Below are 26,248 nucleotides of genomic sequence, written 5' to 3'. Positions count from 1 at the left end.
TGGATTTTTATTTGTAAAGGAACGTTTGAAAACGGAGTTTATCATTACTGCTTTAATTCTGCAACCTTCCCTTTCAGTTCCTGTGTAATCCATGGATGTAATTTTAGTGCCATTAATACCACTACATTTCACCAGAATATCTTCGTGCTTTGTGGGAGATCGTTCGATAATATTCTACTACGGTAGTCGTTGAAGGCTTCACGCAAATCAAGCCAAATGTTGGTACGAACGACGCCTACCGTTTGAGTTCAAAGGCTGTTTCCGATTCATATACACACCATGATGAATAATTGGTAAAGACAGTCAGTCTCGTACGCGCCTATACAATTCTGTATTGCGTATACTAAAGAATTTGTACTACTTCTGGCAATTATCTGTCGTAGCTTATTGAACAAACGAACTTTTCAAAGTGACTGGAAAAATCGTCAGATCAGTTCTGTTTCCAACAAGGGACATCGAACAGATGCACGCAACTACAGTCAATATGCTGTCAACGTTTTATATCCGCGTATCATGACAATTCTTGAGACGAAATTTTCGTTTGTGGGAATCGATATGGGTTCCACAAAACACAGTCATGTAGAACATCTAGACGTAACGTTGCAAAGCGATATGTAATGAGAAGGAAGGCGAATGGACGACTTCGGTTTATTGGGAGAATTTTAGGAAAGTGTGGTTCATTTGTAAAAGAGACGGCATGTAGAACACCATTCCGAGCCATTCTTGAGTACTACTCTAGTGTTTGTTATCCCCACCGTGTCGGATTCAAGAAAGATACCGAAGCAATACAGAGGCGGGCTGCTAGATTTGTTAGTGGTAGGTTTGATCACCACACAAGTATTACGGAGATGCATTGTGAACTCAAATGGAAATCCCTGGAGGGAAGACGATGTTCTTTCCGAAGAAAGCTATTGAGAAAGTTTAGAGAACCAGCATCTGAAGCTAACTGCAGAACGGTCATACTGCCGCCCTCGTACATTTCGCGTAAGGACCACGAACAGAGGATGAGAAAAATTATGGCTCGTTCAGAGGTATACAGTCAGTCTTTTCCCTTCTCACTGTTTACAAGTGGAACAGGGAGGGAACTACTTAGTAATGGTAGACCCAAGCACCATACTTGCGCAGTATGTATATGGAAGTAGATGTAGATTTGGAGCTCAGCTCACGATGTTTAGCCCGCAGCTCGTGGTCATGCGGTAGCGTTCTCGCTTCCCACGCCCGGGTTCCCGGGTTCGATTCCCGGCGGGGTCAGGGATTTTCTCTGCTTCGTGATGGCTGGGTGTTGTGTGATGTCTTTAGGTTAGTTAGGTTTAAGTAGTTCTAAGTTCTAGGGGACTGATGACCATAGATGTTAAGTCCCATAGTGCTCAGAGCCATTTGAACCATTTGAACCACGATGTTTATTCACGATACGCCAAAGACAGAGGTACTAGCGCCCACGTAGTTGTCGTGTTTCTTGACTTACGAAAGGCGTTTGAAACTTGCAGCACTGACGACTAATAAACAATATACCAGCGTGTAGATTCTCGGACCAGCTTTAATGGATGGAATAGTTCCTAGAAAATATAACATAGCATGTAGTTCTTAACAAAGAGAAAACTTCTGATGTAAAGTATCTTGACTAAGGAATTACTACATAGACCATCACTGTTCACAATTTACTTGTATGTGACCTACTGAACAACGTTAGAATCTCCATGAGCCTGTTGGTGAGTGATTCTGTTTTATCTATAGAAGTCACTACGTTAGCTAAGTGTGGTGAAACGCAAACGCGCTGCAGAATATAGACGTTTAGTGCAGATATTAGCAGTTGATTATTAGCTTAAAAAACAGGATTTTGTGCGTAAAAGCGGAAATACTAATTTTTCTTTGATTTCGCTATTACAGATCAATCACTGAAAACAGTCACATCCATTAAATTACTGGGAGGATGTGTATGGACTGATTCGAAGCGAGACAACTTCAATAAACTAATCGTAGGAAAGGCAGACGCCAGACTTGAAATTAATGGGACGTATCTGCAGGAAGCGTAGTCCACCCATGAAAGAGTTAGTTAAAAACCCGACCGATTCTTGAATATCGCCCCTCAGTATGGTGCCCTTACCCTGACTTGAGTCACACTTTCAATTCCCCATTCTTGTTAGTTCTTTGGTGTCGATATGGATTACAGCCCGGCAACTGACTACACCTTTATTATAGTTTAGGACTGTGTGTACCTCTATATTTTTCACATACTTTGTAGGAACTTAGAGATAGCAACTTGCTAGCTTGGGAGTATCTTGCTTTCTCGTTCCTGCGCATAGTTCTGAGCTTTGTTCATCTGAAAAATCAGCTATTTTACAGATTTCTTGCCCTCTGATAAATAATAAATAAATCTTTCGTCGTTGAAAGAGGCATCTTACTAATATCTTTAACGTTGTTCTTTGAAGATGTCTTTGGTGAACTAGTGACAAGAGTTATCTTATTTTTTTGCATGTGATGACTGCCCAACGGGCCTTCCGAACCGCTGGTCGTGTTAAAAAGTAGTGTGGAATCCATTTGCGGCCCACTTGTAGCTAGGAAATTAACAGTCAATTACACTTTTTCGGTAAGAATTAGAAACTGAGATTTGGCCGGTGGCTTGCTAACGACTGCTTGTCCTCAACAGCAGTCCATTCTGCCAGAAAGCGGTACATCTTGGTGTTACAGTTATTTTCATAGAAGTTTGTACCATCTTCACGATTTGTGTGGTTAAGCCAAGAACATTCCAACGCCGCGCCATGTGACGGTCGCTCAGGCATGTACTTAGCTTACAGAAACGGAAGGCTAGTGGCACTCACCAGTTCCCATCTGAGGAAACCCGGCTTCAGCAAACCAGTACCCAACGCCCTGAGGTGCTCGATATTTGGCACGGACAGGGAGGCACGGGTTGCTTATGGAACAGCATGGAAGCAGCAAGCAGTCTCCTCCATACTTTAATGTGGGTTGCCGAGAATAAATGTAGATATATACGAGGATAAATGGCGCCCATACGATAGTTTGTAGGGGTGCGAGGGCTAGACCTGGTGTTACGGAGTATTTTAAATATTTGTGAAGACGAATGACCACTTGTAAGTAGTCACACGAAAGTTCCAGTTCCGACCTTGTTAAAAAACCTGCGTAAAACCGTCTTTTAAATCATTTTCTTGAGAGGAAAACACTCGACTACACTATAATAATTTCCTTTCAGTGAGAGATAGGGGCGGCCTTGGCCAGCCTTGACGAGAATAGTAAATTTAGGGTTATAAACTCAGAGGAGTCTGAGCACGGGATAATACAGACCGCGTCCCCGTTTTCCTTGACTGTGTCTTAGAATCCGTCTTTCAGATGTGTTCCCTACCTTTGACATTGAACTTTATGTGATTCTGGAGACAGTGAAGTTGTTGAGACATGGTTGTTGCACTCAGCCCTGGTACTCAACAGACAAAGCTGTCCAAAGACACAAGGACACCATTTACTCGTTACAGGGAAAGTAGAGGCGTTCGGCTGGGTACCCAGCCACGCAGGAATCTAGCGAAACGAAATTTCTCATACAGTGGCGAAGGAAGTCTGCACAGGGCTAACCGTAGGTGCCGTGTGCCGTCCTCAACGCACGCTGTTACCGCGCTGCAGAGCCACAGAATGATGCGCAGATCAGAAAATAAGTAACGGGGTGTGCGTGAAAATAAGATGCGACATATGAAGCCCACAGCATGACTATGAGCTACCTCAATGCAACCGCGAAGAAGAGATGAAATCCTCTTAACACGCTTAAGTACTCTTTTAACACGTGACTTCCACATTCAGCGCTAGGACTCACCTTTACGTGGGGGAAGCCGGGGTAGGACGGGACCACGGGGCACAGCAGAACTAGGGGTTGAAAAACTTTCAGGAACTATTTCCCAAGCGACAAGTACGGCAAGAAGACACGGTAGAAGAATTTATCTTTCGTTGTTACAAAAGTAACGTTTTGGCGCTTGTTTTTGGTGTGCATATTGCAGTATTAGTAAGCTTTTTAACTATAAGGTAGCCCGTAGTCCAGTGTTTAGGGTTGCTGACTGTAGATCACGGAGCTGTGGGATCCATTCCCGGCCAAGTCGATGATTTGCTCCGCTCGGGACTGGGTGTGTCTGTGTTGTCCTCGTCTTCATTTCATCGTCATCGACGAGCAAGTCACCGAAGTGACGCCAATAAAAAGACCTGCACCAGGCAGCCGAACTGCCCACCAGCAGGCAATCGGTCAAATATGCCATCTACACATCGTATATGAACGTAGCCGAAAACGCTTTATTTGTTAGTTTTCTTTCTTTCTTAAAATCTCAGAACGTATCTTTGAACAATTATTTTAGTACGATTAGACGATGTTTACGTTTCAAAGCGCTTTGTGGGTTTTTAACTGTACGTAAACTGAAAGGTCTGGGCGGAACGTAACTGGGCATAACGGAAGGAGGTTCTGTTCTGCCCAACTATCGTAACCATTCTTTCCTAATGTTTACTTTTTAGTATCCATGTTTGGTCTAACACTCGCATGATACAATACCATATTTTCAGGTTTTCCATATTGTTGCTAGTAACAGTGCTCTTTTTTTCACTGTTGGATAGAAAATACGGACACAAACCTAATCGTCAAAGTTGGTATACAGAAAATATGAAAGAGGCCATGAAATCTTTAGTGAATTAGGAAGTGGGTCTTAGAAAAGTCACTATTCAGTTCAACGATCCAAAAGAAACTCTTTAGAGAGCAGTTCAGAATAGACTTCAAAATCAGATTTTTCAAATTGACGAGTCAACGGGAAAAATTTTTCGTGTTTTAACGACTGAGCAAGAATTAGAGCTTATCAGTTATTTATAAGACCAGATTGTTTGGATTGACAATAAACGAGTTCAGAGCTTTAGAGCTCCACTTGGCAAAGGAAAACAAACCGAAACACCCTTTTAATAAAGAACTGAAAATGGAGGATGAAGACTGGATGACCCAGTTTCTTTCGAGAAATCCGGACCTGAGGATTAAAAAGCCGTAGGCTGGTGCTCGAGCAATAGGCTTCAATCGTGCAAATGTTTCCAAGTTTTTGAACTTTTGGTAGGAACTTACGACAAGACCAAGCTGTCTATTGATCGCATTTATAACTGCACGAGACTGGAATATGTGTAATCCCAAAGGGGCATTCTAAGCTAATTGTTCCCTGAGTAGAACGTCAAGTAGGCGTTCTTATCTCATTAGAGATGGGAGAAACCGTAACAATAGCAACATTCGTTTCATCTGCCGGTGCATACTATATCGATCTCCCCAGGTAAATAATACAGAAATCGTACACATTGTGTCTTCCAGTGGTGGTTGAGCAGAATGCAGTGTCAGGCTGAATGAACACAGAGATTTCCACCAAGAAATTCATAGTGTCTTCTAAGTCGACCAAATGTGGTGCTATTGATTCTAGAAGGTCACTGAACGTAGATAAGGGACTCCATGCCACTGACTTTGGCGAAACAATATTGTGTGGTCATGGTATGTCTTCCAGCCAATTCTTTTCATAGGCCACAACCCCCTGAGGTGTCCATGGCAAAGCCCCTCAGTTCCAACTACGAGCAAGAAACTTGAAAGTGATTCAGAACACATTCTGAAAAAGTTGTTACTCTATGTCAAGTAGCATCTCTTTTTCGCTCGGAATTCCTAAATGCCGCTGTGATTCTGCACTCAAAGGGTTTCAGGCTACAGGACTTCGGCGTGTCAACGTGAGTGTCTTCACTGATGCGGACATATTACCATCAGCACCAGCTTATGGAAGACAGGACGCTGAGCCCATCAACTACATCTGATAATGTCGCAGAACCAGCAATATTTCCTGTCTCTGATAATTTGTCGAAACAGGTTGCGCAACAAGACAGAAGTAGGCCTGTTGAAGCAACAAATGGTTCAAATGGCTCTGAGCACTATGGGACTCAACTTCTGAGGTCATTAGTCCCCTAGAACTCAGAACTAATTAAACCTAACATCACAAACATCCATGCCCGAGGCAGGATTCGAACCTGCGACCGTAGCGGTCTTGCGGTTCCAGACTCCAGTGCCTTTAACCGCACGGCCACTTCGGCCGGCGTGTTGAAGCAACAGCTTCCACTTTAATTTCCAAAACATTTCCTCATGTTTCTCCATAATTCTTCGTTGCCATTCCAATAGCTGGGGCGGTAGTAGGGATACGGACAAAATAAAAGAAGGGTCGTACTTTGATTCTGACTTCTTCTACCTATGAGAATGAACTGCAGGTAGCTGTGGCAAGATGAGAAGGCCAAAAGGAGACAGAAATTTATGCCTGAGAAAAACAAAAAGAATTGAAAATTTAAGGTAAGAAAAAAAATGTCGAAAGTGGAGCAGACGAGACGGACGCTGTAAATCTAACGATTCCCGTAAGACTTCGGGCAATGTGAGTGCATCTGCACTGAAGAAAATGTCCGAAAGAACAGGTACCATCTTCATATTTGTATTAGAGGTCTACTGAAGACAAGGAGTGCTTCTGCTTTGTGTCAATTTGTGGGCGCGCAACTATCGTGCAGGAATTGACAGCGAAGAAAATGAAACTGAACTCATCTATGAATTTTGTGCCTTAAGTTACAAACATTCTGCCACTTGCGTTTTTGCAGATTTTAACAAATTTTATCAGATTTTGAAATTAAGCTTGCAAGGAAGTGTAAATTACTCATTGCCCTGACGCTGTATTAGAGTTGTAAATGTGGTTCCATTCTATCCCAGCCGTAGGTTATAACGGATCAATTGTCAGCCCTTTTTAATTTTTTGAGTGTTTGTTTGTGTGCCTTCAAATCAGATATTTTTGTTTCACTGATAAATGTCACGTAGACGTTTTTTAGCTTCTTCTTCTCCATTTTCTGAATCATCACAACTATAAACATTTTAGGTATAGAATGTAATATGTTATAGAACGGTTAGTTTATCACGTTTCGTGATAAATCAGTCAATGAACATGGATATTGGACTTTAAGCCTAAATGCGTATGTTCTGTGTTTTAAACTACTGGTACACACATGTGTAACTATGTGTGTGTGTGTGTGTGTGTGTGTGTGTGTGTGTGTGTGTGTGTGTGTGTGTGTGTGTGTGTGTGTATGTTATTACTGTGTCAGCTAGTCACACACTTCCGAGTGACAGTTTAAGATACTTTTGTTGTATTGCCAGTTACAAATATTTAATCTTATGACTAATACAGTCTTTTTGAGACAGTTTTACCAATTCGTAGCTCACTCGTGTTAAAAGAGTATTACACGGGATCCGATAATCCCGACGTTCAGTGCCCTAAATGCAAACAACAACGACATTAAATCTTATGTTTCACTATGGTATGGGTATAGTTATGTTTAGCTATTTAACGGTAAGCATGGGACGACAGTTTGCTTTTGATGTAATTATTCACATATGGCAATATTATTTACAGGTACACCGTGAAAACTTGGAGACATGTCAGATTGAACTAAATGAACTGAAGGGAAAGTTACAAGAGAGTGACAAAACACTTCAGTTAAACTTGGATAAGGATAAGAATAAGGACGAATACGCAAAAGAGTACGAGGATGAAATTGCAAGACTACAGAAGCAAAATGATATGCTTACTAAAAATCTGAAAGCAGACTTAGAAGCAAAAAATGCTGAGCTAGATACGGTAAAATTTGAAATGAACAAGGAAATTACTGAGCTAAAAAAACAACTCGAGAAGTGTATGGGTGATTGTGATGGATATCAAAAAGAATTAAACTTACTTAAAGAGAAACTAAAAGGTTTCAAGTCTTCCAAATCAGAAGTCGTCGTAGAAGTGACTAAGTCTGAGCCGCTTCCTATTGTGAAAGAGGAAAAACCTGAAAAGAAACCAAAGAAAGAGAAAGAGAAAAAGGAGAAGAAATCAAAAGTTAAAGTTGATGAAGCTCCAGTCAGTAAAACCGAGATTGAAACCGAGAAAAAGCCAGAAGTGGCTCCCAAAAAGAAAACTGTAGCTCCTACTAAAAAGGAAGCAAAACCTGGAATGACATCTAAATCGAAACTGGAAGCAAAAATACCAGAAGGTGAAAAGAAGGGTATGTATATCATACATTAATAAATATTTTGCAAAAATCAATTTACACTATAAAGTTAATTTTGTTCCCTTACTAACAAATAAATTTCATAAATAGGGTAGTAAATACATTTCTATTGGAGGAAATGCATCCCTTCTACTCTTATTAGAGTTATAGCGTAGATAAGCATGATTTTGGCTAAGATTTTTTCTAATTCCACTTGTTTCATCATATTTTGGCAAACGCTGACAGAAATTCAGTTACTGCTTTGTTCAAATCTTAGCTAGTTATTATCTTTTATATGTATATCAGATTCAGAGCTTTCAATCAATTTACTTCTTGGTTTAAACATGTTGAAAATATATAACCTACACCTTCAAGGTTATCTGTTAGGTTTGGTTTTCACACTTCAATCTATATCTTGAGAAACAAATAAACATTCTACTAGACTTCCAAAATAACCAACTTTTTATTATTTTTGAGGTACTTTGTCATAGGAGGTTGTACATCTGCAACTACGTAAATGCTAGAATTTCCCTTATGGCTTCAGCCATGTATGCATTCAACACATATATTGAACACACCTGTTCCTCCATCTCTCTGTGTCCACCTCTTTCTTCCACTGTGCATCCACCTCATACTCTGACATCTATCTGTCTGCTCCTTCTCCTCTGTCTGTCTCTTCACCTCCTCTCCCCCTCCATTTGTCTATTTCCTCCATCTCCTAGCTCTAACCATATCTTCTTCCCCCTCCTTCTGACCATATTTTGCTCCCCTCTCTCTTTCTATATGCACCTCCCCCTCTTCCTTTTGAACCTTCTCACTACTCCTTCCTTCTATCTCATGTATGTCCCCCTCCTCCCTTCTCTCTGCCTGTGCCTCCTCCTAGTTATTCTGTCCATCCCCTCCTCTACCCATTGCAACCTGTCCCCAGGCATGCTCCTGCAATACATGGTGACACTACTCTCAAAACATACCTGTTATACAGGGCAGGCTCCACACCAGGGGCTTGAAAATCATTTATTTGCCCCTAGTCTACAGGCTGTCATGCAAAGCAGGTTGATAAAGCATGCCCATACTATTCAAACGCAACACACCTGCCTTGCAGGGCAGCCTACATGTCACATCCCGAAAAACTGTTTGTTGCCCCTGCCATACAGGCTCCTCTGCAAAGCAGGTCGATTTGGGAGGCTGATACTGTTACCACACAAAATGCCTTTCATGCAGGGCAGTGTATATGACAGAGGCTGAAAAACAAGTTTTTGCTCTTGTCTCTGCTCCTTGTAAAGTTGGGAGTTTATAAATCCCACAGTGCTAGTACTGAGGCCTACTGTTTCTATGTCAAATATGGTACACATCGATCCAGGGGTTTGGGAGGAGATATCTGCATCTACATCTACATCTACATCCATACTCCGCAAGCCACCTGACGGTGTGTGGCGGAGGGTACCATGAGTACCTCTATCGGTTCTCCCTTCTATTCCAGTCTCGTAATGTTCGTGGAAAGAAGGATTGTCGGTATGCTTCTGTGTGGGCTCTAATCTCTCTGATTTTATCATCATGGTCTCTTCGCGAAATATATGTAGGAGGGAGCAATATACTGCTTGACCCTTCGGTGAAGGGTCTTTAACAAAAGCCCATACGGAGCTACTGAGCGTCTCTCCTGCAGAGTCTTCCACTGGAGTTTATCTATCATCTCTGTAACGCTTTCGCGATTACTAAATGATTCTGTAACGAGGCGCGCTGCTCTCCGTTGGATCTTCTCTATCTCTCCTATCAACCCTATCTGGTACGGATCCCACACTGCTGAGCAGTATTCAAGCAGTGGGCGAACAAGCGTACTGTAACCTACTTCCTTTGTTTTCGGATTGCATTTCCTTAGGATTCTTCCAATGAATCTCAGTCTGCCATCTGCTTTACCGAGGATCAACTTTATATGATCATTCCATTTTAAATCACTCCTAATGCGTACTCCCAGATAATGTATGGAATTAACTGCTTCCAGTTGCTGACCTGCTACTTTTGTAGCTAAATGATAAGGGATTGAGATTCAATTGCCATTCCCTGCACCATGCGTCAATTCCCTGCAGATCCTCCTGCATTTCAGTACAATTTTCCATTGTTACAACCTCTCGATGTACCACAGCATCATCCGCAAAAAGCCTCAGTGAACTTCCGATTTCATCCACAAGGTCATTTATGTATATTGTGAATAGCAACGGTCCTATGACACTCCCCTGCGGCACACCTGAAATCACTCTTACTTCGGAAGACTTCTCTCCATTGAGAATGACATGTTGCGTTCTGTTACCTAGGAACTCTTCAATCTAATCACACAATTGGTCTGATAGTCCATATGCTCTTACTTTGTTCATTAAACGACTGTGGGGAACTGTATCGAACGCCTTGCGGAAGTCAAGAAACACGGCATCTACCTGTGAACCCGCGTCTATGGCCCTCTGAGTCTCGTGGACGAATAGCGCGAGCTGGGTTTCACATGACCGTCTTTTTCGAAACCCATGCTGATTCCTACAGAGTAGATTTCTAGTCTCCAGAAAAGTCATTATACTCGAACATAATACGTGTTCCAAAATTCTACAACTGATCGACGTTAGAGATATAGGTCTAAAGTTCTGCACATCTGTTCTACGTCCCTTCTTGAAAACGGGGATGACCTGTGCCCTTTTCCAATCCTTTGGAACGCTACGCTCTTCAAGAAACCTACGGTACACCGCTGCAAGAAGGGGGGCAAGTTCCTTCGCGCACTCTGTGTAAAATCGAACTGGTATCCCTTCAGGTCCAGCGGCCTTTCCTCTTTTGAGCGATTTTAATTGTTTCTCTATCCCTCTGTCGTCTATTTCGATATCTACCGTTTTGTCATCTGTGCGACAATCTAGAGAAGGAACTACAGTGCAGTCTTCCTCTGTGAAACAGCTTTGGAAAAAGACATTTGGTATTTCGGCCTTTAGTTTGTCATCGTCTGTTTCAGTACCATTTTGGTGACATAGTGTCTGGACATTTTGTTTTGATCCACCTACCACTTTGACATAAAACAAAAATTTCTTAGGATTTTCTGCCAGGTCAGTACATAGAACTTTACTTTCGAATTCATTGAACGCCTCTTGCATAGCCCTCCTCACACTACATTTCGCTTCGCGTAATTTTTGTTTGTCTGCAAGGCTTTGGCTATGTTTATGTTTGCTGTGAAGTTCCCTTTGCTTCCGCAGCAGTTTTCTAACTTGGTTGTTGTACCACGGTGGCTCTTTTCGATCTCTTACGATCTTGCTTGGCACATACTCATCTAACGCATATTGTACGATGGTTTTGAACTTTGTCCACTGATCCTCAACACTATCTGTACTAGAGACAAAATATTTGTGTTGAGCCGTCAGGTACTCTGTAATCTGCTTTTTGTCACTTTTGCTAAACAGAAAAATCTTCCTACCTTTTTTAATATTTCTATTTACGGCTGAAATCATCGATGCAGTAACCGCTTTATGATCGCTGATTCCCTGTTCTGCGTTAACTGTTTCAAATAGTTCGCGTCTGTTTGTCACCAGAAAGTCTAATATGTTATCGCCACGAGTCGGTTCTCTGTTTAACTGCTCAAGATAGTTTTCAGATAAAGCACTCAAAAAAAATTCACAGGATTCTTTGTCCCTGCCACCCGTTATGAACATTTGAGACTCCCAGTCTATATCCGGCAAATTAAAATCTCCACCCAGAACTATAACATGGTGGGGAAATTTACTCGAAATATTTTCCAAATTATCCTTCAGGTGCTCAGCCACAACAGCTGATGAACCAGGGGGCCTATAGAGACATCCAGTTACCATGTCTGAGCCTGCTTTAACCGTGACCTTCACCCAAATTATATCACATTTCGGATCTCCGTCAATTTCCTTCGATACTATTGCGCTTCTTATCGCTATAAACACGTCTCCCCCTTCACTGTCCAGCCTGTCTCTCTGGAATACATTCCAATCTGAGTTTAGGATTTCATTACTGTTTACGTCTGGTTTCAGCCAACTTTCTGTCCCTAGTACTATATGGGCGTTGTGACCGTTTATTAATGAAGCAGTTCTGGGACCTTTCTATAGACGCTCCTGCAGTTTACTATTAGCACATTAATATTGTTATTCCCTGTTGCATTTTGCCTACTCCTACCTTTCAGCGTCTCAGGAGGCGTCTTGTCGGGCCTAGGGAGGGAATTCTCTAACCTAAACAGACATATACATATACACTCTGCTTTATATATGTAACAGATAACCTTTTGCAGAACAGTACAAAATATCACTTATCGTAGTGAAGTAGCAACAATATGGCTTCTCTAATCACTTTGCAGTATATTTCTGTTTGCTTATCCTTCTGTGATTTTTTTTTCTGGTAATTCCCTGAAGGATTTGTTTTTCTGTAACCATTTCCTTACGCATTACGCATATAATGAAATACTACTTAATAGAAACACCAGCAACAGGGATCTTTTTCATCCAAATAATAACGATTGAAGAAAGGGTCCTTAAGCTTAATAAACAAGTGGAAATGTGCGGAAAATAATCTCTCTCTCTGTCTCTCTCTCTCTCTCTCTCTCACTCTCTCTCTCTCTCCCTCCCTCTCTCTCATACACACACACTCAAAACCATTAAAATCACTATATCATCTGCGATATAAAAACATGATACAGCAATTAGGAACATACTTGCATTTTTTCCTTACTCCATATCTTCACATCCGTAAGTGCGCTGATACACAGCGGAATGATAGAACTTTTCTTGCTGTTGTGCCTAGTGAAAGACTTCGAATTTATGAGATCGATTTTCTACAAATATATATTTTAATGTAAATAGAAAGGCAATGGATATCAGAAACAATTTTGACCGTTGGGTCGCCTACATTCAGGGTAATGAAAACTTGTGATGTCATCGGTGATCTTTGACCTCGACTGAGGTCAACGAGAAATACAGGCCCTCCAGTGAACTTGATGTCACACTAGTTGCCTTGTCCGACATACAACATGAAGGCTTGTCAAAGAAATGGTACCCACTACAGGTATTAACTTTGTCCTGTATTATCGAGAGCCTGCATGCATTTAAATATAGAGTTAAAAATTATTGAAATCGTCTGTAGTAACAGCTTGTTCTATGCCGGAGATGGTTGCTGAAACTCCTAAGACCTATAGTGTCGCTTGCTGTGATGCACGCCACAGGGCCCATGTATCTTGTTGGTCCAAACCTTGATTGCATGATGTCATCAGTGACCTTGTACGTATGTCATCATACCTCTCCCCTCTCCTCTCCCCTCCCCTACTCACCTCTCCACCCAGTATTTTACCAGCCATTAACTCGAGACAACCAATCACAGCCCAGTGTTTTTCCAGCTCTTAAAACGAAACAGCTAATCAGTAAATAGCTGCCGTCTTAGCCATATTCAGATGTATTCAAATAATACGAATTTTGCTTAAATCGGTACCATGATCAAAACTATTCAATCTTTAGTCAAAACTGGGTAAATATATTGAGAATCTGGTGCAACTAATAGTATTTTATCAAAAGTACATATGTACAGAAAAAAAATTACGGAGCACGAAAGGTCTTGCTGACAGCCTTATCTAGCACACATGTGTATGAAGGCTATGTTCACAAAGCAATAGCTGGAATATTTCATGGCAGCTGCAGGTGACGCACAGGGGTTTGGAGGTGGAGGGTAGGAGATACGACACAGGGAAACGGCCGCCCACAGACATTTCAGGACCCTAGTCTTTAAATCGTGATCTGTCGTTCTGATTACGGATTTTTGTTCGGGACATGTATAAATACCCCAAGAGGCGAAGGTTTATGAGCCTGCGAGCAATATTTCAAGAGAGATTAGCATTTTATTGACCTTTAATTGAAACTGAATCGATTTAAGCTACGAACACCAAATCTCGTACGGACATTTAGCTATACAGTACATTATATTCATGGGTTTATTATCACGCTGTGTAGCTTTTGAGCGACAATAAAGCTGCAACGTTACGGCATATATATATATATATATATATATATATATATATATATATATATATATATATATATATATATATATCCTGGGACAAGCGGGAAATACAGAAAAAACGCAGGAATTTTTTCATCCAGGAAAATCCTGGAAACTTTTTAGGATACTTGAATTTGTCATTGTTCTGGTTCTCAGTTAAGTTTTTGTAATTTTTCTGATAAGATCTGATACTCTAGCAAAGAATTTTACTTTAGTCCGCAGAATAATACTGCAACAATAAGACATAAACGACAGAATAACACCAAACCAAAACATTAGTTGCAAAGAAAATGCGCCATTAAAAAAAGAAGAAGAAAAGAACACACAGTGGACACACAAGCGTCTACTGGCTGCAGAATGTGTCAAAGGCTTTAGGACGAATACTATGCAATACTTCGTAACAACAAACTGCTTTCAGTGACAGTGGTCGACACAACTGTTTACATTTCTAACAGCTCGCGGGAAAATATTGCGATTAGTGGTTTGAGATGCGTTAATTTCAAAGTAAATTTCTTTTTATGCAAGACGATTTATGTTACATGTGAGAATGTTATATGAGGTATGATTGGCTGACAAAAGCGGCCCGCACAGCATAGTCTCCATTTCAGTGCTTCGGAAGCTACTTTGCTGTACTTTAGTGGAATACGTGTTTATAATCTCGTAATACATAAATATACAGTGTACATGTGGCCGCGCATCAAGGACCTTTCCGAAACGCAATGGCTTTTCCTGGGTCTTATTTCCTGAAGTGCCGGGGTGTTCTACGCCAGTGTATAAAACCTTTGCCGCTAAAAGGATTGATAAGTTTGACTACTCCGGTGGAAAATATATTCTCGCTTAACACGAAAAAATGTACTTTCACCCGGGGTATAGTGTATTTTCAGCCGATAAAAGAGTTTATCCGGGAAAGCGTATTTTTAATCGGGGAATCTGGAGAAATCTGTTTTTGTTTGTTTATTTGTTTTTTTGCCTATGCACCCTTATTTACGTATGAGCCTAACTCCATTTCTGCCAACTAAAATGTTTTAATTCTGTGCAAATAAACCTTCTCTTGTAATTACATCGAGTCGGGCTATTGACTAATTTTGTAAGTGTTGTATTCAGGACATTTTCATATGCACTCCATACTATAAAAGTCATGTTGCATTTCAGACAACTATGATCGTTGTTGATGAATGTTTTACTAAAGCCACATTATTTATCAGACTCAACAGCAGTGCGGAATCATACTTCTTACGTTGTGGATGGGGGTTAATGATGTGAATTATAGATTCTGGATGAAATAACATAAAAAGTGCTACAAAACTGGTATGAAGAATTTAAACAAAATAATACGCTAAGCAGGCAAGATAATTGTAGCTGATACAAACGAACAGGCATGACTTGACAGTCAGGTTTCAGCTACTACAGTTCCCTCATTTTATATACGCTTACATATAAGCATAAAAAAATGCCCCCTTTTATATTTTATCGTTTTTTACATCTGTTCTGAACACTACTGTCGTCTTGAAAATAGCTGGTCATAATGAAAACATCATTGTTTCGATACTTGAATGCATAAATGTCGCACATATTCTATCAGAAATTCCGTACAGTACACAAGCACTCTCAATACCAGTTGGGTGGGGGAATTCGTGTCCACCTTCTCAAAATATTGTCATCTAGTCAGTCACTTCATATTTCAAAATTTTGAAGAAAATGTTTATTTTTTCCGGAATTTTTTAAACCAAATTTCATAAATGTTCTAAATTTATCAGTTAAACTTAATGCAAAAATTTAAGTCTTAGGTGCAGATGTCCCTTTCACAGTGAACGTCATATTCAGTATTTTTAGGTTCAGGACCTTACTTACAAATCAATAACTCTTTAATAAGTATGTTGTGAGAGAAAGTCAACAATTATGAACGAAATTTACATTTCATTTTTTTACGCTGGTCATAAAGTACTCCCTCCCCCATCTCGTTGACCGTACACGTAAATGAAAGAACGAACGATAATTTAGGTAAAAGTGGGCTGAAAGATATTTTCAGGCCCTGGAGCCTACTTACACATCAGTACGTCTTTCAAAAGTATGTTAAGATTATACGTCAACAACAGACAACTACATTTTTTTTCAACTTTTAGGGTGCACACAAAATACCTCCCTTCTCCCCCACTTGGTAATTCCCGTTGTGAAACATGCGTTGGTATTACTAGAGTTACACCCGGTGCAGACAAATGTCTGTTAAATGTACCAGTTCTGAAATCTGGAAATGTGAAGATGACCATATTTAGATACAGAGTAAGCCTTTCTAGCGGAGAGTGTATGTCGCTTGACTGAATTAAATATCGTTTAATCAACATCATTTAATATCTAGTCTAAGTGCTAAAAGCCGCAACCATTTCGATAAAGCTATTATGACCAGTAACAGACTATGCACTGATCTTGCGGGCATCGCTAACAAGAGTTTGAAACTGATAGCATTAAACTGCCAGTGTTCCGAGGGCTGCAGTGCGGTTTGTATACATTGCAGGACTCTGAGACTGTAGGAATCTTTTCTGCCACTACGTGAAAATACGCGCTTTGAGCAGTCAGAATATGGTCTGGGTGCGGGAAAAGTAGAGGAAAGATGAAACACTTGGTAACAGTGGTTCTGATGCGTTTATTAGTATAAGAATATGGGTGACACGTTACAACATGTGCTCAATATAGTCTCACTAGTCAGAAACATGCAGTAGCCGCAACAGTGCATGACCGACAGTTGCTCACAGCGTATCAGGTGTAATCGAAGCGATATGTCGTCGTATGCTACCTTTCAGATGAGGAAGAGTCGGGATACATCCCTGACAGACACGATCTTCCAGATATCCCCATAACTAAAAGTCACAATGATTTAAGTCGGGGGTGTGGAAGGTATATCGAAGCAAATCTTTCACCTGGCAAGCGGCATGTTGTGTTGCCCCATCGCCGGCCGGTGTGGCCGAGCGGTTCTAGGCGCTTCAGTCTGAAACAGCGCGACCGCCACGGTCGCAGGTTCTAATCCCGCCTCGGGCATGGATGTGTGAGGTGTCCTTAGGTTAGTTAGGTTTAAGTAGTTCTAAGTTCTAGGGGACTGAAGACCTCAGATGTTAAGTCCCATTGTGCTCAGAGCCATTTGAACCAATTTTGTTGCCCCATCTTGCATGAAAATAGTGATGAGGACACAGTTACGCTCTTGCAATGCTGGTATCAAGTATTCCACAATATGTCACTGTGCACCTAACAGGCCCGCGACATGCCATGTCCTCGAAGAAAAGTGGCCTGAGAATGAAGAAGCTTGCAAAACAGCACTACACATTCACATAAGCAGGGTACATTGGATGTTGCTGCACAACGTGTGGCAGGGTAGGACCCAGTATGCAACAGTTCTGTGCATTCACGGCATAGTGCAGAGTAAAAAGGGCCTCGTCCGTCTAAAGAACATTCCTGACCACATATCATCCACTTCCATGCGTTCCAAAAAAACAAATAGCGAAGTGATGGTACTGTAGCGTACCTTGGGTCTTCATTTGGCGTACGTTCTGAACCTTTTAGGGAAACCTGTGTAAAATGCACCGGAAAATCTTTCGAACTGTTGGCCAGGGAAGAAACAAATTCCAGTGACACAGCTCGAGCACAGGCTGCAGAATTTGAGGCAGGTGCTGCAAGGTCGGCTGTAGATATAGCAACTTCATGAACAACTGCAATCGGAGTGAGCCACTTCCCTCTCCCTGCTGCACCACCTACTTCACCTGTTTCTGCAATTCACTTGATCGTATTCTTTAGTCTATTTATTGACATGAGGCCTCTTCGTAGGTGTTTCTATCGGCCATATTCCCGCAACTCAGCGCTGTTATTGCGTTCTGATGAAACAATTTTACCAGCAGTGCAAGATCTTTCTTCTCAACAGCCGTTGGGCGTCGTACGAAAAACGCCAACCTCCTTGACACTCTGCACCAACGGTCACTTCGCAAAATAAATCAACATGCGTCGCCATGTGTCAAAACAGGAAACAGTCTATATTACAGTTGCTTAAAGCGCCATATTTTCACCTTGTGGCAGAAAGTGGAACTATTATTTTTTCAGCATACTCCTCGAGTGAACCGATTATAACGTCCCCTTAGAAAAATTAATGAATTACTGTGCTGGTAAGCCCCTATGTTATTTGATTATCAAACAGCTGAGCAGAACTGAACGTACTCAGACATTTCGCATTTCGCTCATTACCTATTCTGATCAACACTAAAATGACACACAATATGTTTCGCGTAACGCAATCTGACTTTCAATAATCCCTAAAAAAGAATGGCCCTGACTAACATTAAACTATACGTTTCACAAATCACTTACCTCACAAAAATCTTCGTTACTCAAGCTACTGCAATACAGCGAGCGCCACTACTGCCAGCTAAATAAAAGATTTAAACTGCTGAAGGCACTAAAAACTGATAGGCATAGTTGGCAAATGAAAGATTTTGATAGAGAAAAAACAACGTATTTACCTTAATATTGTTCAAAAGTCATATTATATATATCAGTTCATGACATCCAGTCTTACAAATTTACTCTCTCTGTCCAGATCATCCGCTCTGAAAACTCCGCCATCTCACTCCCCACATCCACCACTGCTGGCGGCTCACCTCCAACTGCGGTACGCCACGCGCTGTTCACATCCAGCTGTCCAACACTACAATGGCAGACAACAATGCAAACTAGCCACAGACTGCACACAGCACAGCCAGTGATTTTCATACAGAGCGCTACGTGGCGTTACCAATAAGAAAACCTAAACAGCTTACTTACATAGCCCCCATGCTCCCCACAAAAAATTTTACAAATTGTTTTTGGCACTGGCCAATACATATTTGTTAAAATTTTTTCACAATTATAATAACAAAGAAATCAAATGCACACACTTATTGATACAATGTTGGTCAAAAGATAAAATTTTCTCACAGTCCATAAAGACAGTCCTCATCGTTCATCACAGTAAAATAGCTGTGTTTTTCTCAAAGTCTGAGCAGTAAAAGAAAATGCACACGGAAATAGTGGATTTCCATGCAGTCTTGAAGAAGTAGTGTTGTCCTTCCAACGGAAAGACAGTGCTGGCTCTTGACATGCAGACAGGTAAGGGGCCACAACAGAGCAAACCCACCGCAGAGTCAGTGGAAATTTTGAAGAATATTGGTAGGTAGGTCATCACAGAGCAGACCCACTGTAGTCCTGGTAGAAATTACGGTATTGGTGGGCCACCAGAGGTGCAGACCCAGTGTAGTCCTTGTAGAAATAATGGTATTGGTGGGCCATCAAAGATGCAGACCCACTGTAGTCCTTGTAGAGATTACGGTATTGGTGGGCCACCAGAGGTGCAGACCCACTGCAGTCATTGTAGAGAGGGCCAGCAGCCATCTGTTACGACTGTGCAGGTGCACAATCACCATCGAAGAGTCTTGCAGAGAATATAGCAAGTCCATAAACCACCACTCGTGCACGCACAAAGTTTTTGGAATTGTCCTTAGAAGTCTTGCAGACAATATAGTAAGTCCACAAAACCACCACTTGTGCACTCACAAAGTGTTTGGAATTGTCCTCCTCTTTTCTTCACATATTGTGCATATACTATGACCAACAGAAATAAGTGCAGTGAAATGAATGCTTACAAGTTACTTAAAATGATGAACTGGTGTCAATTACAATTTTGTAACATGAGAATACAATAACAAAGGTACAAAATACATCATTAAAGAACATAACAATACAGATAACATTTGTAGTAAAACAGGCTTTACAAAAGAATAGAAATAAACATGTACATCAGTGTTACAAGAATTATAACATAAGTACATACATAAATGATCAGAATAACTTTTGAAACGTCAACTTCGCACATGAGCAACAAAACAGAACAAATAAATAATGTCTAAACATCTTTACAAAGTAAATAACATAGTATCAGAAAAATTCTACAACATAACTCTCATCAGCTAAACACATAAAGACAGGAAAAACACAAATACACAAGGGTACACAAACACATAGCAGAATAACACAAGAGGAAAGGGGAGGGTTTGTTTTAAGTGTAACATTTGGTACTGCAGTCCAAACCAAAACTTCTTTCGTCTTATTTCAACATTTGTTTCCACCAAAAAAATCCAATCCAAGCATGCTTTCTGTATTTATATGCTCACATATTTCTTACCTCGTTGTTTATTTTCCATTATCTTACCTCATCATTTATTTCCAAGAAAATCCTATCTAAACCCTTTGTTCCTAAACCCTACTTTTTTGTTCATATCCTCTTTCAAAATAATTTTGTGGTCAAACCATTTTCTTATAGCTTCTCAATGCATTTCTTCCAATTCATCACAACTCGTTCTCTCATATAGCCTGCCCTATCTTAAGCTAACTTAAATCTACTGAGCTCAGATATACACTCCTGGAAATGGAAAAAAGAACACATTGACACCGGTGTGTCAGACCCACCATACTTGCTCCGGACACTGCGAGAGGGCTGTACAAGCAATGATCACATGCACGGCACAGCGGACACACCAGGAAGCGCGGTGTTGGCCGTCGAATGGCGCTAGCTGTGCAGCATTTGTGCAGCGCCGCCGTCACTGTCAGCCAGTTTGCCGTGGCATACGGAGCTCCATCGTAGTCTTTAACACTGGTAGCATGCCGCGACAGCGTGGACGTGAACCGTATGTGCAGTTGACGGACTTTGAGCGAGGGCGTATAGTGGGCATGCGGGAGGTCGGGTGGACGTACCGCCGAATTGCTCAACACGTGGGGCGTGAGGTCTCCACAGTACATCGATGTTGTCGCCAGTGGTCGGCGGAAGGTGCACGTGCCCGTCGACCTGGGACCGGACCGCAGCGACGCACGGATGCACGCCAAGACCGTAGGATCCTACGCAGTGCCGTAGGGGACCGCACCGCCACTTCCCAGCAAATTAGGGACACTGTTGCTCCTGGGGTATCGGCGAGGACCATTCGCAACCGTCTCCATGAAGCTGGGCTACGGTCCCGCACACCGTTAGGCCGTCTTCCGCTCACGCCCCAACATCGTGCAGCCCGCCTCCAGTGGTGTCGCGACAGGCGTGAATGGAGGGACGAATGGAGACGTGTCGTCTTCAGTGATGAGAGTCGCTTCTGCCTTGGTGCCAATGATGGTCGTATGCGTGTTTGGCGCCGTGCAGGTGAGCGCCACAATCAGGACTGCATACGACCGAGGCACACAGGGCCAACACCCGGCATCATGGTGTGGGGAGCGATCTCCTACACTGGCCGTACACCACTGGTGATTGTCGAGGGGACACTGAATAGTGCACGGTACATCCAAACCGTCATCGAACCCATCGTTCTACCAATCCTAGACCGGCAAGGGAACTTGCTGTTCCAACAGGACAATGTACGTCCGCATGTATCCCGTGCCACCCAACGTGCTCTAGAAGGTGTAAGTCAACTACCCTGGCCAGCAAGATCTCCGGATCTGTCCCCCATTGAGCATGTTTGGGACTGGATGAAGCGTCGTCTCACGCGGTCTGCACGTCCAGCACGAACGCTGGTCCAACTGAGGCGCCAGGTGGAAATGGCATGGCACGCCGTTCCACAGGACTACATCCAGCATCTCTACGATCGTCTCCATGGGAGAACAGCAGCCTGCATTGCTGCGAAAGGTGGATATACACTGTACTAGTGCCGACATTGTGCATGCTCTGTTGCCTGTGTCTATGTGCCTGTGGTTCTGTCAGTGTGATCATGTGATGTATCTGTCCCCAGGAATGTGTCAATAAAGTTTCCCCTTCCTGGGACAATGAATTCACGGTGTTCTTATTTCAATTTCCAGGAGTGTATATATTAAGGGACGAGGCAATCAGCGGTACAAAACAATTAACACAAACAGCAATGACAAAAAATGCAGATTTGCAAAGCAAACAGCAGTATATCTAAATTAGCAAAGCAAATGCAACATTACAACTAATATAAGGCAATGCGCAGCAAACAAGAAAAATAAATCAGTAGTAAAACTGGCTTAACACAAGGTAAAATTCAGTAGAACTATGCCTGTCAAACAGCAGCAAAAAAATGCAATAACTTATACCTAAACATGATAAAGTTCAAGCAGAAAAAATATTAAAGTAAAGATATGAAATGTCTAATACCTGTGTCAGATTTTAACACTACAGTGATGCATCACCTTAGCTTACACTACTAAAAAGTTAACCAGTCATTAACAAAAATTATGTATGCAATTCCTGTGAAGGGAAATGTCTTTTTGTGCTCCCTCGTTTTTTTGGAAGTAGATCATAAAATTATTATTTACTGGATCTGTAGGCATAAAATAACTATATTAGTACATCTATTAAATTTTAATTTAACCAATGCCGCAGTGCAGCTAGAAACTAGATATTAAACGTTATGAGCAAATATATATATAAAGCAACATACGAAACGTCATTCACTAGGTAAATGGCGTCTCCAAAGGCAAAAAAAAATCTCTCAACTAGAAAGACAATAGATGTAAAATGTTTCTCATCATTTCATTAGGCATTTTAGTAAATATCATAAATTAAAAGCTACACAGTGTAATCATATGTTTTCAAGTTTGAGTGTGTCCTATTTGCGATGCTTTCTACAAAGAAATGTCAATAGCGAAGATAATGGCTTTTTCTCCAGGCGACTGGCACACCTGGGTGCCACCTGGGTCACTTAGCTTCCTTACCGAAATATTTCTGACAGCAGTTTGCGCTACAGTGACAGCCTCATATAAAAAATTTCACAGGTCGAGAATTTGCGTTACAAATGTGTAGAAACAAAATCCTATAAATATAACAGTGTCCAAAAAATTTTCGCCGGCATTGTGATACATTCACGCATCTACATACATTTCATAACTCTTAAAGTACGATTCTTGGTTTCCAACAACCTTTTTCACAAACCCAAGTCCATAGCCAGTACTCATTATTCCTTACCTTATTACACATATACATATTCGTCGACACTTCTTCAACATTTCATCATAACAGATACGTAGCATAATCAAATTCCTCATTTAGCATCAACTTATTGATCATAAACGTACCTCAGCAGCATAATACACTTCGTCATCGTAATAATAACATTATAAAAACTCAGCCAAATCTCAAAATCGTTGTAGCTTCCTCCAATAATTTCAAAACCTAAAGAAAAAAACTCTGCCTCTTCAATAGTGTCATCTACCTGAAACGTACGTTAAAAATCATGATTCCATACCAAATACATCATTCAAAGCTCTTTTTTTTGTAATACCACAATGGTTCCGAAAAATATATGAATAGTTCATAAAGTACAGACAAAATACAATTTCATAAGTTTGAAGTCATCCAACTGTGTAATTGTGTAAACATGTGTCACTGACGTAGTAAAAAAAAATGTTTGTCTCTCTCAGTTAAATGATCAGATAGCTGTGTAATTTATGTGTTACAGAAATATGGTACCGATGTGTAAAGTTGTATAATCAAATACCATATTAGCTAGGGCTCCTTGTGCTTGCCAAACACATGGTACACAAAGTAGGCGTGTACCCCCCTGAGGATTAATGTATTATACCCTCAGGTATTACAGATTACAGCAATGGAATTAAATGCATCACAGAAAACATTTGTATCATTGTAATTCAAAAATCTTTAAAAATAAGTATTTTAAGTACAAAATTAATCACTGAAATACGTGTACTGTAGCGCTGGTAAAAAATGTACCAAATGTCGTAATTATCGTCGTCCGGAAGCAAAGTTCTGTGGAAGTCAATGTACTTATCTCGTAACACGAGTAAACAAAAGCAAAATGCTATGCGCATAGATATCGTAGTTATTATGTACAGTACTGTGTTCAAGAAAGTACTACACTGTAACGTATTGTTGTGCTATGAAAAAGGCTGTCTCATTGTAGCTATACCACAAAAGTTACTACTGAAACATGTTTTACTTTCCAGAAGAGTTCAGAAAAACTGTGCAGAGGTAAAACAGATACACCGCAAAAGAAACAATGTGAATTGTGTCACACATTAGTAGCATCGTGATATAATCGTGTAGCTCTCAAATAAACTAACCACTGTGTCATCTGGTATCTCTCAGAAAGCACTTTAAATCCATAATGTATTTTCAAGTAAACGAAAATGTTGCAGTAAAATCTCATTAGAAAGTACTGGTATATGTTCTAAGTATGTAAGCCTTATAGTCGTTACGTAATCGTGCCACTAACAAGCAAGATTGTACACACACACAATAACACTGTGTCATCTGTTCACTATAACAATGCATTCGTAATTACTGTCTAAATATGTTCCATAGGTTCTAGACTGGATAGTCAACTTTAAAACATAGTTGCATGTTAACAGTTTCTAAGTCTGACAAAGAGTACGAGTAATGTGAAGTGAAAAACTTTACAGCAAAGGCTAAGTTAAAGAACAGATTATCTCTCAATCAACGGTTTTACATTTGAAATGTTGTGCAATCTTTTACCCTTTCTAGTGCACAGTGTTTCAACTTCAAAGCAATTATCATGTTGTATACTTCGGTAAGGAATGCTAAAATTTTTCTCAATGTTAGCATCTATGTTATTTCTCTCTGAGTCAGCCGGCGCATGTGGCTGCCTGCAGTGCGAGTCATTGTCTGTCTCTTTGTTGGCGCGCCTCGTTATTGGGATTAGGAGACCTAACTTCTACAAATTCACCTTGTCGAAAGGGCCTTTCCCTGTTTGAACCACGCCAATTTTGGTTAAATTCTGGTCTGTTGTTAAAATGATATCGTCTGTCGTCATGTCGGTAGTTTTTGTAATTTTTTTCTTGTGGGTCACGTGCTGGAGAATTTCTCCATGAATTGTAACTGCGCGGTGGACTGTTGCGTCAGAAGTTATTCTGTCTCCCTTGATAATAATTATTTTGGTTCCCATATTGTCTGTTTACCCCCCCCCCCCCCCCCCCATGAACCAAGGACCTTGCCGTTGGTGGGGAGGCTTGCGTGCCTCAATGATACAGATAGCCATACCGTAGGTGCAACCACAACGAAGGGGTATCTGTTGAGAGGTCAGACAAACATGTGGTTCCTGAAGAGGGCCAGCAGCCTTTTCAGTAGTTGCAGGGGCAACAGTCTGGACGATTGACTGATCTGGCCTTTTAACACTAACCAAAATGGCCTTGCTGTTCTGATACTGTGAACGGCTGAAAGCAAGGGGAAACTACAGCCGTAATTTTTCCCGAGGGCATGCAGCTTTACTGTATGGTCAAATGATGATGGCGTCCTCTTGGGTAAAATATTCCGGAGGTAAAATAGTCCCCCATTCGGATCTCCAGGTGGGGACTACTCAAGAGGACGTCATTATCAGGAGAAAGAAAACTGGCGTTCTACGAAGCGGAGCGTGGAATGTCAGATAACTTAATCGGGCAGATAGGTTAGAAAATTTAAAAAGGGAAATGGATAGGTTAAAGTTAGATATAGTGGGAATTAGTGAAGTACGGACGCAGGAGGAACAAGACTACTGGTCAGGTGAATATAGGGTTATAAACACAAAATCAAATAGGGGCAATGCAGGAGTAGAGTTAATAATGAATAGGAAAATAGGAATGAGGGTAAGCTACTACAAACAGCATAGTGAATGCATTATTGTGGCCAAGATAGACATGAAGCCCACGCCTACTACAGTAGTACAAGTTTATATACCAACTAGCTCCGCAGATGACGAAGAAATAGATGAAATGTATTATGAGATAAAAGAAATTATTCAGGTAGTGAAGTGAGAAGAAAATTTGATAGTCATGGGTGACTGGAATTCGTGAGTAGGAAAAGGGAGAGAAGGAAACATAGTAGGTGAATATGGATTGGGGCTAAGAAATGAAAGAGGAAGCTGCCTGGTAGAATTTTGCGCAGAACATAACTTAATCATAGCTAACACTTGGTTCAAGAATCATGAAAGAAGGTTGTATACATGGAAGAACCCTGGAGATACTAAAAGGTATCAGATAGATTACATAATGGTAAGACAGAGATTTAGGAACCAGGTATTAAATTGTAAGACATTTCCAGGGGCAGATGTGGACTCTGACCACAATCTATTGGTTGTGAGCTGTAGATTAAAATTGAAGAAACTGCAAAAAGGTGGGAATTTAAGGAGATGGGACCTGGATAAACTGACTA

At 41.1% G+C, this 26,248-nt stretch overlaps 1 protein-coding gene across 1 annotated transcript in view; it reads left to right on the top strand.

Annotated features, from left to right (window-relative positions):
- LOC124776086 (uncharacterized protein MCAP_0864-like) overlaps positions 1-26,248 on the top strand; it is an 89,244-nt gene that overhangs the window by 21,113 nt on the left and 41,883 nt on the right. Inside the window, exon 2 of the mRNA XM_047250931.1 lies at positions 7,434-8,067. Coding sequence (XP_047106887.1) covers positions 7,434-8,067 — 634 coding nt within the window. The remainder of the gene's footprint in view (positions 1-7,433; positions 8,068-26,248) is intronic.

This window comes from Schistocerca piceifrons, chromosome 1, assembly GCF_021461385.2.
Source record: "Schistocerca piceifrons isolate TAMUIC-IGC-003096 chromosome 1, iqSchPice1.1, whole genome shotgun sequence".
NCBI lineage: Eukaryota > Metazoa > Arthropoda > Insecta > Orthoptera > Acrididae > Schistocerca > Schistocerca piceifrons.
Note: the sequence above shows the minus strand (reverse complement) of the source record. Positions and strands in the feature narration are given on the sequence as shown.